At 44.4% G+C, this 16,961-nt stretch overlaps 1 protein-coding gene across 1 annotated transcript in view; it reads right to left on the reverse strand.

Moving 5' to 3' along the window:
• Positions 1 to 16,961, reverse strand: part of SYNE1 (spectrin repeat containing nuclear envelope protein 1) — a 2,361,447-nt gene that overhangs the window by 1,028,766 nt on the left and 1,315,720 nt on the right. The window contains exon 71 of the mRNA XM_078648775.1: positions 1,534 to 1,710. Within this exon, the coding sequence (XP_078504901.1) occupies positions 1,534 to 1,710 (177 nt within the window). The remainder of the gene's footprint in view (positions 1 to 1,533; positions 1,711 to 16,961) is intronic.

A 16,961-nucleotide genomic window follows, 5' to 3' on the forward strand; every position in this document is an offset into this window, starting at 1 on the left:
TTCTACTCTAAATTCTTTACTGTTGAACTATACGAGGTTCTTTACATGATAGGTTTAAGTTTGTTATGAGCACTCAGATTAAATTGCACACCGATGCATGGAAATTTGATTTTATATATAGGGAGATCACTGGAACAAGAAATTATGATTATTGTAGAAGGAAGATTACCATTATATGACATGTTTTGCTTGTTAAATATACGAATGAGCTGTTGTCTTTGATTGTTTATGGATTTATAGACAATATTGTAATTTGGATATTGAGTATACATTTTTTATTATTTTCAGATAATTGTGTGGCTACTCCTGAAGAAGGCGTTGTGTACGCCAAAACGCGCATCGAAAGTCTAAAGATATCGCCACTTTTTAACTTTTTAATTTTTGTTTATGTATATGTTGTTATTATGAATTTGAATGCATCATGGATTGTGTAAATTACGCAATTGTTTATATTTATGTATTTTTAACAAAGAACTATTAAAGTGTGAATAATTTGTGTAAATTTTTCTTCTTCTCCTTTGGTTCTCCCTATATTACATTGTTTGTGTATATTGCTTGAATTTACCTTGATTGGCTATTACATATTTCCTTTATATATGTAATCATGACTCTCTTTTACAATTAATGGTCCTAGTTCTCAATAGCAAAAGGTTAATCATAAAAGAAAAGGATTGCATTCAGAACATAGCACAATTTAATACAATAAATGCACTATTGAATATTAATCAAACTTTAAAAGCTTTTGATTCATTCATTTTTGCAAGGTTGAGCAAGAAACTTTATTGAACCAGCAAATAATCTTGCTTTTTCCATTCCACACTCTCTTTGCACTACGGTATGTGGATGTGTTCCTTTGTACATAAATTCAGCTGCCCCATCCTTGTGTCCACCATTTATTGGTCACTTCCCTTCACATTGGAAAAACATAAACAGCGTAAATTAAACCACATCCCCATACATCAAAGTAGTTCAGCTGTGTAATAATAATATTAATCCACATTTGTAAAGCGCACAATCACCCGTAAGGGTCTCTAGGCGCTGGGGGCCGTCGGGAAGATTAAGCAAGCTATTGCCCAGAGTCACAAGGTGCTGGGCTAACCTGCCGCCGGTGCCGGGGATCGAACCGTGATCCCCAGATTCCAGGGTCAGTCACCCTGGCCGCGGCGCCACACCTCTTCCCTAGGGACTGTAGGGACTGGATAACCTGATGTTTATGTATAACTTCAATAGTAACAACATTAGACATTCTACTATGTAATTAGTGGTGTACCTAGGTTTCTCACAGTGTTAAGCTATTCTTCCAAAACTGCAAACCTACAAAACCATCTGAATGTGATCTGAAATACATATGTCAACACATGGAGCTAATTTACAAAGATTTTGCTTTGATGCACTCTTGCAGTACGACTCGCTTACTCCTGGATTCCAGGAGAAAGCCAGTAGAATTCAGAGGCAAGACAGTAGAACTACAAGAGTAAGTCTTACTAACTCATACCAAAATCTTTGTGACTTCGGCTCAAATTCATTACTTACCCTCTGAGCTGTGCTGCAGATTGCAGAATAGCTATCTCTTGTTCCTTGGAGGTGTCCTTGAATATTTTGCTTGAATTTTCCTTGAAGATGTTCTGCACACTGGCTGATCAAATGAGCTCCCTTTCCTCTCAGACTGTTTAAGCGATCTTCAAATCCAGCAATCTCTTCCATCATCGCCTAAATATTTAAATAAAATTATTAACTGAAATTTTGTTTCTGCTACTCATAAACCCTTACTTTTACTAATTTATAGTCCTGAAAAGACGACAGATATGATTAGAGACCAAGTACTTTCCGTTCATTCTGTCTACCCATAGTACAGAAAGGATAATGTTCCTTACCCAGTAAGCATCTGTTCTTGGCATTTGGAGCTGTAGATTCACATGCTGTGCATAGCTCGCCATCTAGAGTCGGGTCCGTAAGTTTGAACTTTGTTTTTCTTTGAAGAAGTCTTTCCAGTCACAAAGAAGGTGACTTCTCCTATTGGTGATAGTGCGCATGGGCATCAACTCCATTGTTGAATTGTTTGCCGCAGAGGATGAGAATCGAGTAGTAGTAAAGAATAGAGATGTCCATGCATATGTATGTAAATTAAATAGAGAACTACAGCAGCTACAGGTATCCGGGAGGTGGGTAGGAGCATGTGAATCTACAGCTCTACATGTCAAGAACAGATGCTGACTGGGTAAGTAACATTATCCTTTCGAGGCATGTGTGCTGTAGATCACATGAAGGACAGAATGCAGAACAAATCAAAACATCACCCTCAGTCAAGAGATCCGGGTTAAATCCATCATTCTTTTGCTCACCATGCCACCCCAGCTTAGACCCGGCCATTCGCAAATCAGTCTTGACCCTGTGCCCCATGGGAACAGTCCAGCCCAAACTGCCAAGCCAGGTCCTCCCTGGACCGGAAACAAGCATCCTAGGACCGGCTTCGGGGTTTCACCCCTCTGCAGCCAGGGTAGCTTGATTCCAGTGGCACAGTTAGCCCAGGACCCACGTCTGGAAATACCTGGTACACTTAGGGCAAGAAAGCAAAAGACACACAATTGATGGACGAAATGCAGAACAAATCAAAACATTCACCCCCAGTCAAGAGATCCGGGTTAAATCCATCATTCTTTTGCACACCATGCCACCCCAACTTAGACCCGGCCATCCGCAAATCAGTCTTGATCCTGTGCTCCATGGGAACAGTCCAGCCCGAACTGCCAAGCCAGGTCCTCCCTGGACCGGAAACAAGCATCCTAGGACCAGTTTAGGGGGTTTCACCCCTCTGCAGCCAGGATAGCTTGATTCCAGTGGCACAGTTAGCCCCGAATCCACGTCTGGAAATACCTGCCACACTTAGGGCGAGAAAGCAAAAGACGCACAATTGATGGACGAAATGCAGAACAAATCAAAACATTCACCCCAGTCAAGAGATCTGGGTTAAATCCATCATTCGTTTGCACACCATGCCACCCCAGCTTAGACCCGGCCATCCGCAAATCAGTCTTGACCCTCTGCTCCATGGGAACAGTCCAGCCCGAACTGCCAAGCCAGGTCCTCCCTGGACCGGAAACAAGCATCCTAGGATCGGTTTCAGGGTTTCACCGCTCTGCAGCCAGGATAGCTTGATTCCAGTGGCACAGTGAGCCCAGGACCCACGTCTGGGCGGTAATCAACCTTTATCCCGCATTTTTTCCCCGCATACTTTCAGGCCGCATACTATTAATCAGCAATGTCATTCATCCCGCATACCATCATCCCGCATTTTTTTACAACGCATGTGCTTTTATCACGCATGCCTTTACAACGAAATACGTTGTAAAGGCATGTATGGTAAATGCATTTGCGTTGTAAACGATGACGATGTCGAGAGGTAAGGGGGTTTGGGTTAATTTTTAAGGGTGGGGTTCGTGCTGGGGTAGTGATTGTGTAGTGTAGTGTTGTGTTAGTGTAGTGTTGAGTTGTGGTGGTTGTTTAGTGTAGGGTCATGCTGGGGGAAGTGTAATAGGGGTTAGGGTAGTGTTGTGTTTGCGTAGTGTAGGGTCATGCTGGGGGTAGTGTTTTAGGGTTTAGGGTAGTGTTGTAGTGTTTGCGTAGTGTAGGGTCATGCTGGGGGTAGAGTTTTAGGGTTTAGGGTAGTGTTGTAGTGTTTGCGTAGTGTAGGATCATGCTGGGGGTAGTGTTTTAGGGTTTAAGGTAGTGTTATAGTGTTTGCGTAGTGTAGGGTCATGCTGGGGGTAGTGTTTTAGGATTTAGGGTAGTTTTGTAGTGTTTGTGTAGTGTAGGGTCATGCTGGGGGTAGTGTTTTAGGGTTTAGGGTAGTGTTGTAGTGTTTGCGTAGTGGAGGGTCATGCTGGGGGTAGTGTTTTAGGGTTTAGGGAAGTGTTGTAGTGTAGGGTCATGCTGGGGGTAGTGTTTTAGGGTTTAGGGTAGTGTTGTAGTGTTTGTGTAGTGTAGGGTCATGCTGGGATGTAGTGGTTTAGGGTTTAGGGTAGTGTTGTAGTGTTTGTGTAGTGTAGGGTCATGCTGGTGAGTAGTGGTTTAGGGTTTGGGTAGTGTTGTAGTGTAGGGTCATGCTGGGGGTAGTGTTTTAGGGTTTAGGGTAGTGTTGTAGTGTTTGTGTAGTGTAGGGTCATGCTGGGGTGTAGTGGTTTAGTGTAGTATTGTAGTGTTTGTGTAGGGTCATGCTGGGGGTAGTGTATTAAGGTACTGTTGTAGTGTTTTTGTAGGGAAGTAAAGTGCTTTATGGTAGTGTTGGGTAGTGTAAATGTAGAAAAAGGACTGTGTGCCAAGGGTGGGTGGTGCAGGGGTACTACATTCGAGTGTAGGGTAGTGTAGGGTAGGGTAGTGTACTTTTACTTACCTTTACATCTTTTACAGTGAGTATACCTTTAACATGCATGCCTTTACATTGTAAAGGCATGCGTGCTAAAGGCATATTCGTTCTAAAAGTTTTCGTTCTTTTAATTTGCGGGCTAATAGTAAATGCGGGATTATTTTTGCGGACTGATGGTATGCGGGCTGTTTGTCTGCGGGATATCGTCATATATTCCGTCTGGGCATACCTGGTACACTTAGGACGAGAAAGCAAAAGACACACAATAGATGGACGGAATGCAGAACAAATCAAAACATTCACCCCAAGTCAAGAGATCCGGGTTAAATCCATCTTTCTTTTGCTAACCATGCCACCCCAGCTTAGACCCGGCCATCCGCAAATCAGTCTTGACCCTGTCCTCCATGGGAACAGTCCAGCCCGAACTGCCAAGCCAGGTCCTCCCTGGACCGGAAACAAGCGTCCTAGGACCGGTTTCGGGGTTTCACCACTCTGCAGCCAGGATAGCTTGATTCCAGTGGCACAGTGAGCCCAGGACCCACGTCTGGACAAACCTAATACACTTAGGGCGTGAAAGCAAAATACACACAATTGGTGGACGGAATGCCGAACAAATCAAAACATTCACCCCCAGTCAAGAGATCTGGGTTAAAGCCATCATTCTTTTGCTCACCATGCCACCCCGGCTTAGACCCGGCCATCCGCAAATCAGTCTTGACCCTGTGCCCCATGAGTCCAGCCAAACTGCCAAGCCAGGTCCTCCCTGGACTGGAAACAAACATCCTAGGACCGATTTGCGGGTTTCACCCCTCTGCAGCCAGGATAGCTTGATTCCGGTGGCACAGTGAGCCCAGGACCCACGTCCGGGCATACCTGGCGCACTTAGGGCGAGAAAGCAAAAGACACACAATTGATGGACGGAATGCAGAACAAATCAAACCATTCACCCCCAGTCAAGAGATCTGGGTTAAATCCATCATTCTTTTGCTCACCATACCACCCAGCTTAGACCCGGCCATCCGCATTTCAGTCTTGACCCCGTGCCCCATGGGAACAGTCCAGCCCGAACTGCCAAGCCAGGTCCTCCCTAGATCACATGCTGTGCATAGACTATATAGCAGTATCCTCCCAAAGCGGTGGCTAACCTGTAGCTGTTGGAGTTTTCTGAAATAGTGTCTTAAGTACTGCTTGACCCACATTGGGTTGCTGTCTTGCTAACACATCTACACAATAGTGTTTAGTGAAAGTGTGTGTTGTAGACCATGTTGCAGCTTTGCAAATGTCAACTATGGGAATGTTTCCCAAAAAAGCCATAGTGGCCCCTAGCATACGAATGCAATGTGCCCTAGGGGGTACAGGTAACGTTCTCTTTGCTTTCTGAATGCACTTAACAATCCACCTAGCAATACCTGATTTGGAAATAGGTTTGCCCTTGTGTGGTGGCGCAAAAGCCACAAAAAGTTGTTTTGTTTTCCGAATAGATTTTGTCCTTTCAATGTAGTACAAGAGTACAAGAGTACAAGAGTGCTCTTCTACTATCTAAGGTGTGTAAAGCTCATTCTGCCACTGAATCAGGTACTGTGGTTCGCATTTGTGCATGGGTTCAAAAGGTGGGTCCATTAATCTTGTGAGGACTATGTTAAGATTCCACACTGGGGTAGGTGGGGGTCTTGGTGGTATGACTCTATTTAGTCCTTCCATGAAAGCTTTGATTACGGGTACTCTAAACAACAACAAATGCTGCCTATTTTGTGGATATGCAGCTATTGCCGCTAGGTGTAGTCTGATGGAGCTGTAAGCCAATGCTGACTGTTGCAAGTGTAACAGATAGCAGATGAGGTTTTGTAAGGAAGCATCAAGAGGTTTGATATTATTGTTACCACAATAAACAACACATAGCTTCCACTTAGCTGCGTAGCAGGCCCTTGTAGGTGGTTTTCTGGCCTCCTTAATGATATTCATACATTCTGGTGGAAGGTTCTAGTAATCAAACTCTAAGATTTAAGGAGCCAGATAGCGAGGTTCAACTGTATGGAATCTGGGTGTCTGATTTCTCCTAGGCTCTGTGTGAGGAGACTGGAGGTTAAATGCAGCTTTCTATGGGGAACCAGAGATAGCTCCAACAGGGTTGTGAACCAAGGTTGACTTGCCCTTCTGGGATATAGTAGGATTAGTCTGAGCGATTTTTGCCTGAGCTTGTGAACCACTAATGGAATGAGTGGGAGATGCGGAAAAGCGTAGGCAAACATCCCTGACCAGTTCATCCATAGTGCATTGCCCTTGGATTGCGGGTGTGGGTACCTGGAGGCAAAGCTTCGCCATTTTGCATTTTGGTATGTGGCGAACAGGCCTATGTGAGGGACTCCCCAAATTTAAAAGTATGGGAAGAGAACCCGAGGCTGGAGTTCGCATTCATGTATTTGCCGTTTCTGCCTGCTACGGAGATCTGTAATCTGGTTGTTCACTCCTGGGAGGTGTTCCGCTAGGAGATAAAGTTTGTGATAAATGGCCCACCCCCAGATGTCTTGGGCTAAGTGAGACAGTTGGAGAGTGTGTGTCCCCCCTGTTTTTCTATGTAATACATAGCTGTCATTCCGTCTGTACGAACCAAGACAGCTTTGCCCCACAGGTGAGTGTGAAATGCCTTGAGAGCTAGAAAGATTGCAAGCAACTCTAGATGATTGATGAGGAGCAACGTCTGCTGTTGACTACATAGTCCTTGCACTGTGAAATGTTGTAGATGAGCTCCCAAGCAAGTGAGGGACGCGTCCGCTGTCAGTACTATCTGTGGAACCAGGTCTATGAATGTTCGTCCTTTTGACAAATTTTGTGTGTTCCACCATAGCAGAAAGTGGTGAGTACGGGCGGTTACCAACACTAGATCGGTCAATAGACCCTGTGACTGGTTCCACTGACTGGCTAAGCATTCTTGAAGTGGACGCATGTGCAGCCTGGCATGGGGGATGATTATGATGCAAGATGCCATCATTCTCAGCAGTTGCATATAAACCTGAGCTGGAATTCAACGATTGGGTTGAAACTGGAGAACTAAAGCCAGAATATTTTGAATTCTGGCTACGCTGGGGATGGCCAAAGCTTTTTGAGTATCTATCGTGGCTCCTAGGTAGTCCTGAGTATTGGATGGTTGGAGATGTGATTTTGGCACATTGATTGTGAACCATAGTTGATGTAGTAACTGAATCGTTCTGAAAGTGTGCTGAAGACATTGCTGGTACGTGCTGGCTTTGATGAGCCAGTTGTCCTGGTATGGGAAGACATGGATGTTATGTCTCTTAGGTGAGCAGCTACTACTGCTAGACACTTTGTGAAGATTCTGGGGGCGTGGTGACTCCGAATGAGAGTACCTTGAACTGGAAGTGTTGACCCGCTACCACAAACCTGAGGAATTTGCGATGAGCAGGGTGGATTGGAATATGAAAATAGGCTTCTTTTAAATCTAGAGTAGACAGAAATTGGTCTTTCTGCAGCAGAGGAAGTATTTGTTGAAGTGTTACAATGTGGAAATGATCTGACTCAAGGTAAAGATTGAGTTTTCTGAGATCAAATATTCGTCTGAGAAAACCATCTTTGTTCGGTATTAGGAAGCAAAAGGAGTACACTCCCGACCCATGACGTTGGGGTGGTACAGGCTCTATAGCCCCTTTGAGAAGTAGAAACTGAACCTCTTGTCTGAGGAGTTGTAGGTGATCTGGGGAAAGTTTGTGTGACTTTGGTGGAATGTTTGGAGGAGTGTTGATGAACTCCAGGCAGTAACCAGAATGGATAATTTGTAGAACCCAATTGTCTGTTGTTATGGACTGCCAGATCGGTAGGAAATCTGACTGTCTGCCCCAGACAGGTATTAAGTGGTCAGGGGAAGTGGAGGCAAGTCACTGCTTTGTATTGGTGGGGGAGCTGCGTGTCTTTGAACCCCTGCCCCTGCCTTTGCCATTGTTACCTCTGTAACCCCCTCTGAAAGAACCCCTAGTTGGAGGAGGTTAATTATTGCACTTATAGGTGGAGGTGGTCTCCGAGGAGGTATTTTTAGAACCCCCCCAGTCAAAAAAGAGCCACTAGGAACCACAGCTTTGTGTTGACTGAAGGGCTCCGATGGATTTGGCCACTTCAGTTTCTTTCTTCATTTTCTCTACTGAAGAATCTACCACTGGGCCAAATAGATGTTTCTTATCTTATCAAAGGGTGTATTTAATATGGAGGTTTGAACTTCGTGTTTGAACCCAGATATGCGAAGCCAGGCATGCTTCCTTAACCACTTGGCTGCTAAGGGGTTTTCCCCTCCTGTGCTGGAGATTTATGTTTCCCATTATACATGACGAGTTGACCTTGTCATGAGCACAGATTCAGTGTGCCTCATGACGAGCTCCCCTTGTCATTAGCATTCAAGTGGTTAAGAGGACCTGGTGTTTATAGCTCTAGCAGCACTGCCTGCAGCATCTATGGAAAATCTTATTGCGTTATTAGAAATAAGTTGTCCTTCATGCACCAGGTCTTGTGCTTTAGATCTGGGTTCCTGGGGCAAATATTGGATCAATTGCTCCATCTCATCCCAGTGCACACAATCATATCGTGCTAGCCATGCCTAAGTTTTGGAGAAATGCCAGAAGTTCACTGCCTGAGAGGCCACCCTTTTCCCCAAAGCATCAATATGTTTGGATTCTTTATCTGGGGTGGAGCATCTCCTGTTGTTGGCTCTTTTCTTTGAATTGGACACAATCAGGGGTCTAGTGGTAACTGTCCTCTTATATATATTGGGTCCGATGGTGCTGGCTTGTACTTCTTGTCTACTCTAGGGGTAAGAATACGAGCTCTGACTGGGTCATTAAAGATGTAATCTACATGCCTGGTCATTCCTTTGAGCATGGGTAGTGTTTATGATGACTTATGAGTGGTACTGAGGGCTTCACAGAGGAAATCCTCTTCTAAGGATTCTTTATGTAAGTGCACCCCATGGTAGTTGGCAGCTCTACCTAGTAATTCAATGTAGCTTACACTGTCATCTGGTGGAGAGGGCTTGTTAGGGTACAAGTCAAGATCATTGCCTATGGGCGAATTAGTGTTGTAATCGTCCCATGGGTCTTGTAGTGGGTGATTATCATCCCCATCCCCATTGTCATCCCCATCATCCTGGTTGTCAGGTGTATGTGGTGGTGAATGTTCAGGTGAAGTTGGCTGAAACTGAGGAGAAGGAGGTGATGGAAGAGGAAGAGGAGGAGGGGAAGGGTTAGTTCCAACAGTCCTTTTCTTCAAAGGAATGTGATATTCCTCTTCTGTATCAGCTCTTCTTTTTAAAGCCACTTTAGTTGGGATATGTCCAGTCTGTGGATGAATATACAACACTTTTTGTTCCGGATTCCGTCGACCGGAGCATCGAAACTATGCTTTTTCGGTGTTTTCGGCACATCTGACTGTTTCGGCACCTACATTTTCGGTGCCGAAATCATAAGCGTTGGAGTCTTCGGATCCGAAGTGTGTTTTGGAGCCGAAATTGTGGGGGTCGGTGCTGGACTTGTATTTCGACCCGAAGGTCTCCACTAGGAGCTCAATTTGGTGGGTCTTTTCAGAGCCAGAAGGCTTTTTAGTAAGCTTCGGTGCAGAGCCAGAAGGTGGGGCATCGGAAGCATGGTCTTGTGCCGACCGGAGCCTGAGGGCGGGAGTTGGACCGGAGCCTTATTTTATGTGGAATTGTGTCTTGGGATGAGTGGGGAGCTGTATTCATGGCATGTTGTTCATGTGGGATGTCGTCCTCTTGGTCGGAGTCGAACTCTGAGATGGCGACCAGCTCCTGCTCTTTCTCGTTCCCATGGCTTCCCCGGCCTATTCGTCTGATTGGTGCCCGTAGATGTTTGGAATGGAGCTTGTGTGTTGGCTCTGCATGCCGTGATGTCGAGCCTGATGGTCGCGAAGTGTTTTCTTGGAGTGGCGAGCCTGGCACGCGTCGCAGTCTTGTTCTCTGTGTTAGGGGGAGAAACACAGTTTACACACTTCGTGTGAGTTGGTGAGCGGGTATTTCGCGTGACACTGAGGGCAGAATTTGTAGGGAGTTCGTTCCATCAACTGCGGGTCGGCCCGACCCGACGCTGGTAGACCCAACGGACTTCCATGAGCTTTCTGATCGAACGTTTGTTTTAGTAAGTAAATACGATACGAGATAGAAAGGGAGGCGCGATCGAAAACAATACTGTCGAGGGTGAGTATCTTGTTCACCGAGGGAAACCGAAGGAACGGTGTCGAACTGGAGCGCAGCGATAGACGTCCGAACCGGATGGTGGAAAAAAATAATCTAACAATGGAGTCGATGCCCATGTGCACTATCAGCGAAAGGAGGAGTCACCTACCTTGTGACTGGGAAGACTTCTTCAAAGAAAAACAAAGTACAAACATCTGCACCCAACACTGAATGGCGAGCTGTACGCAGCATGTGATCTACAGCTCACATGCCCAAACATATAATTACAACCACCAAGAATTATAGCCACTCATTGAGGTGTGAAAGATAGGATCGCAACATAAAATGTATGCCAATGTGCACCCTCAAGAGTAAGAAAGTATTTTTTTGCAAAAATCTCCATCTATAACACAATGCAAAGAGGATCTCAAACTGAGGCAACAAATAATGACATGAAGGAGACCAATTGTAACAAAACCATATGGTTAAGGAATGATCTGGAAGTGAATCATCTAGCTCTTATGCTCATATGTTGCATGGCAGGCAAATTAATTATAATAAGGGCCATCACAGTCTCATATCTAAAATGGTGGGTGGAGTCTATGCATCAGTGAAATAGGTTAAGCTGTTTGGGTTGACATTCCTCATGTTAGATTTAGAACAGGGACGATATAAGGACCAGTATATATTTTCATAGCATTTAGTAGTTTCTAAAAAACATTCCCCATAAAGCATAGACAATTTCACAATGCCGTTTCCAACAATGCATTGTTAAGTGTCAACAAAGACAATTTGAAAACACTCAGCAGGGTAAAAGTTATTGGACCTTGTTTAACTCTTAATTGCTGCTCTGTTAATAATGTCTTAGTTTCTTCTCTTCAGATATACAAAAAGCTATATCAAACAAGTTTCCATTAAAGTACATTGTTTTTATATATTTAAGAGAAGCTCTATTCTATGAACGTATTCATTTGTGCAAATTCAAAAGGCCTAGTCAATAAGATGATTATGCTTTAATAGGGGGTTTCTCAAAAGCATTTGTTTCTACAGGGCTATTACTCAAGAAATCTGCCAATCTAAAGTAATAATGTTAAAGAAAATGGAGGAAGCTGTTGCTATTCTTACTGCTTGCACAACTCTTTTCCTGTCTACCTTCCAACTCACTGTCACAGATTTCCTGTCTGCAGAAACACCAAAGCACCTCTGATTTCCTAAATAGGCTATGTATACACTGTGTCACTAGTGAGGAGCAACTTTGTTATGTGTATGATGGTATGTATGCATGTATGTATGTATGTGTCTTGTAAAGCGCACTGCTGCCCTGAGGCGTCGTGGCGCTGTAGAATGCTGGGGAACCCGTCCTGGCTATCCCTGTGAGATGGTCCCTACTGGGTATCTCCAAGGTGAAACCAGGCATCCCCGGCGAATGTGGGGGGCCATTGTAGAGATGAGGCAAGCTAATGCCCAGAGTTGCCGAGTGTGATCCCTGGTTAGAGTAGGCACCGAGGCGAGAATTATCGAGTCCGCTGACCCTGGTCCACGACCCTGCAGCGTCGGGAATTGAACCCTGGTCCCGGGCCGTTCTCTGCTTCCGGGTCTGCCGCCTCTAACCAGTGAGCCACACCACTGTGCAGGATGTTTGTCAAAGGACAAAGATGACAGTTCCTGTGTTAACTTTTGAATAGAATAAGAGTAACAGAACAAGCTGTTTTAGTAAGGGAATTTCCTTACTCAGAAATTACAGCAATATCCTGCACGTTCATGGAACTAATCATGTTATGCTATATATTTTCCATCTACATTAGTGAAGGTCAAGGAAAACAATTGTGTCTAAAATAAGACTGATTACTGTAGCAACCAGTAAAACATTTCTGAGATGGTGGTGGTTTTGTTAGAGGTGGGACATAGGAGGAGCATTAAAAGTAAAATTAAATGAGATCCTATCAAACCTTGTTCACATAGACAAATGAACACTCCCTACATGACATATGGCGCAATGTCAATATACTCACTGAGAAGACCAAAAATGGATGCATTGTAATGTGTCTGAAATAATAATGTTTGAAATAATGTCTTTCAGTCTTTACTGTACACCACAGACAGAAACCAATAATATGCAAATGTGTTCTTCAGTCTGCTGGTCACAGTCCATTTCCAAGTGGGCACAAGCAACTCCAAACATATACTCTGCCTACTTGGGCCTTATCAGTAAGGTCCATTTTGAGTCTCAAAGTACAAAATATGCTGATGGATTTACTGCTGAGCATACCCTACCCTTTGGTTCAAATCAATTCAAGTTTCCTACTGAGCAATTTTTTGAGGTCTCCGTTTCAATATACTGACATATATGTCAAAGTTTCTCCACTGCATAATTTCATGTGATGATCACCATGGCAACTATGCTTTGGTTTTCTTCCAGGATAGCAATAATGCAAATGTTCAGTAATAAAGATATTAGTATTGACCTCTGAAGTCCTCCTCCTGTTTTGTTTGGCCTCATTGAGTCTATAAGTATAAAATGTTTTGGATATACATGTGGGGCAAATATATCAAAATTGTATATTTGCACCATTGCTAGAATATTTCCTGCAATGTGTTATTGTAGGAGATAGTAGTGGCCATTTCTATAACCTATAATGTAGCAAAAGGGATCTTCCGTGGGTGAACTGAAAAAAGTTGTTGATTCTTTTACAAGGAGTGTTTAACAAGCAAATAAACAAATCCCTGTTAGGCTCAGTGCATTAACCAATATTTAACATGCATCATACCAAAGGGACTTCTGGGATGGGCAAAGAGCATCACTCACCCAGAAGGCAGCCTTTAGGCGAGGGCAAGAGGCATTCTATGGATGTTGCGTGCACCTCTTTGAGGGGGACCATACAAATGCCAAAGACAGACCATGCAAGGCATCCCTAAAATAGAACTGTCAGATAAATAGTAACAGGACTGCCTATATTTAAGCAGGACACATAGACACCTGACCTTCAAGGGTGCACCACCTACACTCTGCAGATGAAATGGTAAAGTATCCACACACATCCTTGAATCTAGCAAACAGGATGCATACTTCTACACTTACTCTGAATCCTGGCTTTTATTTGTAGATATATTTCCAAAGAAATTCTTATATTTCTAGCTGTTATGATATTAGTAAATATTAACTGTCACCCTAAGAAGTGCTAAATGTAAATTTTACATTACAGAAGACAGATACCAAGCACTATATTCCTGAGTGTAACGCTAAACGAGGAACATGGCGGCAGTTGGCTAGCTGCCGCGGTACTCCGCTCTGAGCCCTAGCGGAGCGTATGCGTTTCCTTTAGCCTTAAGAGTACGAGGACTTTCCGTGAAATCTTCGTGAAAATATGGGGACTGTCAAACACGGCCAAATACTTGAAAACTGCAGAGTAATCTAAAGGAGGAAAAAAAAAAGAATACTTACCTGATCTGGGGTTTGTTCCGCGCTGCCCGTGTCCATGTGCATTTGGAGGGGCGTGTTCCAGCCTGCTTCGGCGCACCTCCACGAGGGTCCGGCAAACGAGCCCGTAGCGGGTCCGTCATCGCTGCAGCCTTTGGCGTTGTGGAAGTGGTGTAGAGCCGCCCTGGAGCTCCGTTGGGGGAGGCATCTGCGGTCTCTTCGTGGAGACCCTCGATTTTCTGTGGTCCCGGTGGGGAAGGTGGCGGAGACCAAGATCGAGCGAGCAGACACAACAGTAGCGGCAGCGGCGGCATCAGCCGCCTCAAGGCTAACTTCAGATACAGCATTCGATGCCCTTCCGATTTCTACGGTCTCTGCAGCAACATGTCAGGTGAAGGGGAAGCAAAGTGGGAGGGTAGCAGCCGTTAGCCAGAGCTTGAAGTCACCTGTGGAAGGGCTACTCGACCCAGGATCAGAGACAGCAGTTTGTCACAGTGCAAAGCAGGGAGAGTGCGACCCGGTTAAAACCCCCTGAGTGACTACCCTAAGGAGTTATTGCCTGAACCAAGCTGAAACTCCCTCAAAGCTACATCTAGCAGCAGTTAGCAGGGGCTGTGGTGGTAATAATAAGGGTAGCAGACACCAAAAACAAAACAGGGGAGGTAAAACCAATAGAAAGAAGGAGGGCACGAGTGGATTCCCCGCCCTGGTAACCAGGCTGGTGTTTGGGAAAGCGACTCAGGATACTGCTGAAGCCGGTCCGGAGCTGACTAACTTAATTAGTATCAGTACAACTAAAACGCCCCCTAAAACTTCCTCCTATCTTTCCTCCGAGGCAAAACCTAAACGTGCGAAAAAATCTAGGTCAGCCAAAACAGTTCTCGATTCTAGCTCCAAGATTACACCATCACTGCGATCTTATTTCAAGGCCATTCCTCAGATCCTAAATTTGGCAGAGAGCTACCCCCCCTCTGATCGTCTCCCACCAGGCATATCCTCGACCACGGGTTGGTCGGGTTGTGTGGTCTCTTCGGTTTCTAGTTTTCAGAATATGGAGGTGGGATGTAATGAAGCACAACCTGGGGGGGGAGTAGGCACACCCATAAGCATTACCTCGATAGAGGTAAACCCTGTTCTCCCGCCCACGACACCACCAGCTGCAGTGGGTATTGTAAATAATACCAGTCCTACTACCTCGGTGGCACCGATCAGTTCTGTTGGGGCTGAAGTTTGTAGTCTTTCGGGCGAACGCATATGCCTGGACGTTGAAACATGCTTTGAGTCTGTCGTCTCAGGACCCCCACATTTAGAGGGCCACATGCAAATAGATCAAAACAATGTAGTGCAAGTTGCTCTTAGTGCCTCTTCCACCTTTGATATGCCATCCAAACTTCCTGTTTCTGTCGCCAACATACCTCCAGATCCCTCAATCGCTTCATTACTACCCATGTTTGCAAATATGTCAGCTGACATTAAACGGGGTTTTGAAGAGTCATCAAAAATCCAGAGAGAGATCAGATCATATTGTGAGGTATTAGACAGTAAGATAGATGGTCTTTTTTCAAGAACTGGTGCGTTGGAAGAGACAGTGGCTGGGATGTCTCTTGAGTTGGAAAATGCCAAGGACGATATAGTTAAACTTAAAAGAGAGGATACTGCTCTGGCAGAGAGAATGGAGGTCCTGGAAAATAATGCGAGGCGATGTAACATTCGCATTCTAAATGTGCCTGAAGGATGTGAAGGATCAGATATTAAGATCTTCATCATAAAACTACTAAAAAAATCTCTAAACTTATCCCATTCTGAAGAGGAGTTGAAAACTGACATCCAGAGGATACATAGGGACCCCTTCAGGCAAAATCTACAGAGGACTAAGCCCCGGAAGATATTAGTGAACTTTCATACTTTCTCATTTAAGGACCATATTCTCAATCTAGCTCTGAAACAAAAATCCTTATCAGGAGAAGATTTCACCTTTCAAATAAGATCTGACCTTTCAAGGGCCACCCTGGACAAACAGTGGGAATTGGGCAGGAGGATGGAGGCCTTTAAGAAATTGGGTGCGTCAGTACAGTTGAGCTTTCCCGCAGCATTGAAGATTATGCTCAACAATAAAATGTAAAATATCCGCTCAGTTCAGGCTGCAGACAAGCTTCTGATGTCCCTTAGTGCACCTAGGGGGGCTAATGGCAGGTCAGGTTTGGGCTGAGAGAACAGGGGTATGTTTATGTTCCTCTAGGCATGAAGGTAATGGGGATACTAGTCTACATGATCATAGTCTCCATGGTCACAGCCCCACCCCGACCTTTCCCAACTCTTTGTTTCTTTTCTCTTATGGTTTCAAAAGGATATATATATAATCAAAAAAGTGGGGCGATTTCTCTTTTCACAACATCAAGCACAAACAAAATATATATATATATATATATATATATATATATATATAAATATATATATATAAGTATAAAAAACCTCAAGCAGAGTTATAATACAACACTAGCACTAATAGATGTGATGTGACTATAAAAAACAAAAACAAAAAAAAAACATAACCTCACATCTCGTACCTTGATGAACTTGAGGAACTTCTCCCGATAAGGTGTGGAGCTTCAACAGATTAAATTATATTGGTAGCATCATAGTCCTCAACACTATAACGAAACGCTTCGTGGGGGCTTAGAATGGGTCAGGGGTACCACAAACCGGACGAGTTCCGATCAGACATACAAGGGTTCCTCAAGGGAGGGGGGAGGTGGCATTCACTTGGGTGAGGGTAAGGGTAAAAAAATATATAATGTTCCTCATTTTCGAATTGGTTGTTGACAATTTTATTATTAATACTAGAAAATGGACAGACCTTACATTTCAGATAAAGAGTAAGGGTTGTATGCTTGCATTGTCTACCTTCGTGAACTGTACCAGCTATGAGTACTATTAAGATTCTCTCCTGGAATATTAATGGCCTGCGCACCAAACCCAGATCGAATAGGATC

The sequence above is a fragment of the Lissotriton helveticus genome, chromosome 6 (genome assembly GCF_964261635.1).
Source record: "Lissotriton helveticus chromosome 6, aLisHel1.1, whole genome shotgun sequence".
Lineage (NCBI taxonomy): Eukaryota > Metazoa > Chordata > Amphibia > Caudata > Salamandridae > Lissotriton > Lissotriton helveticus.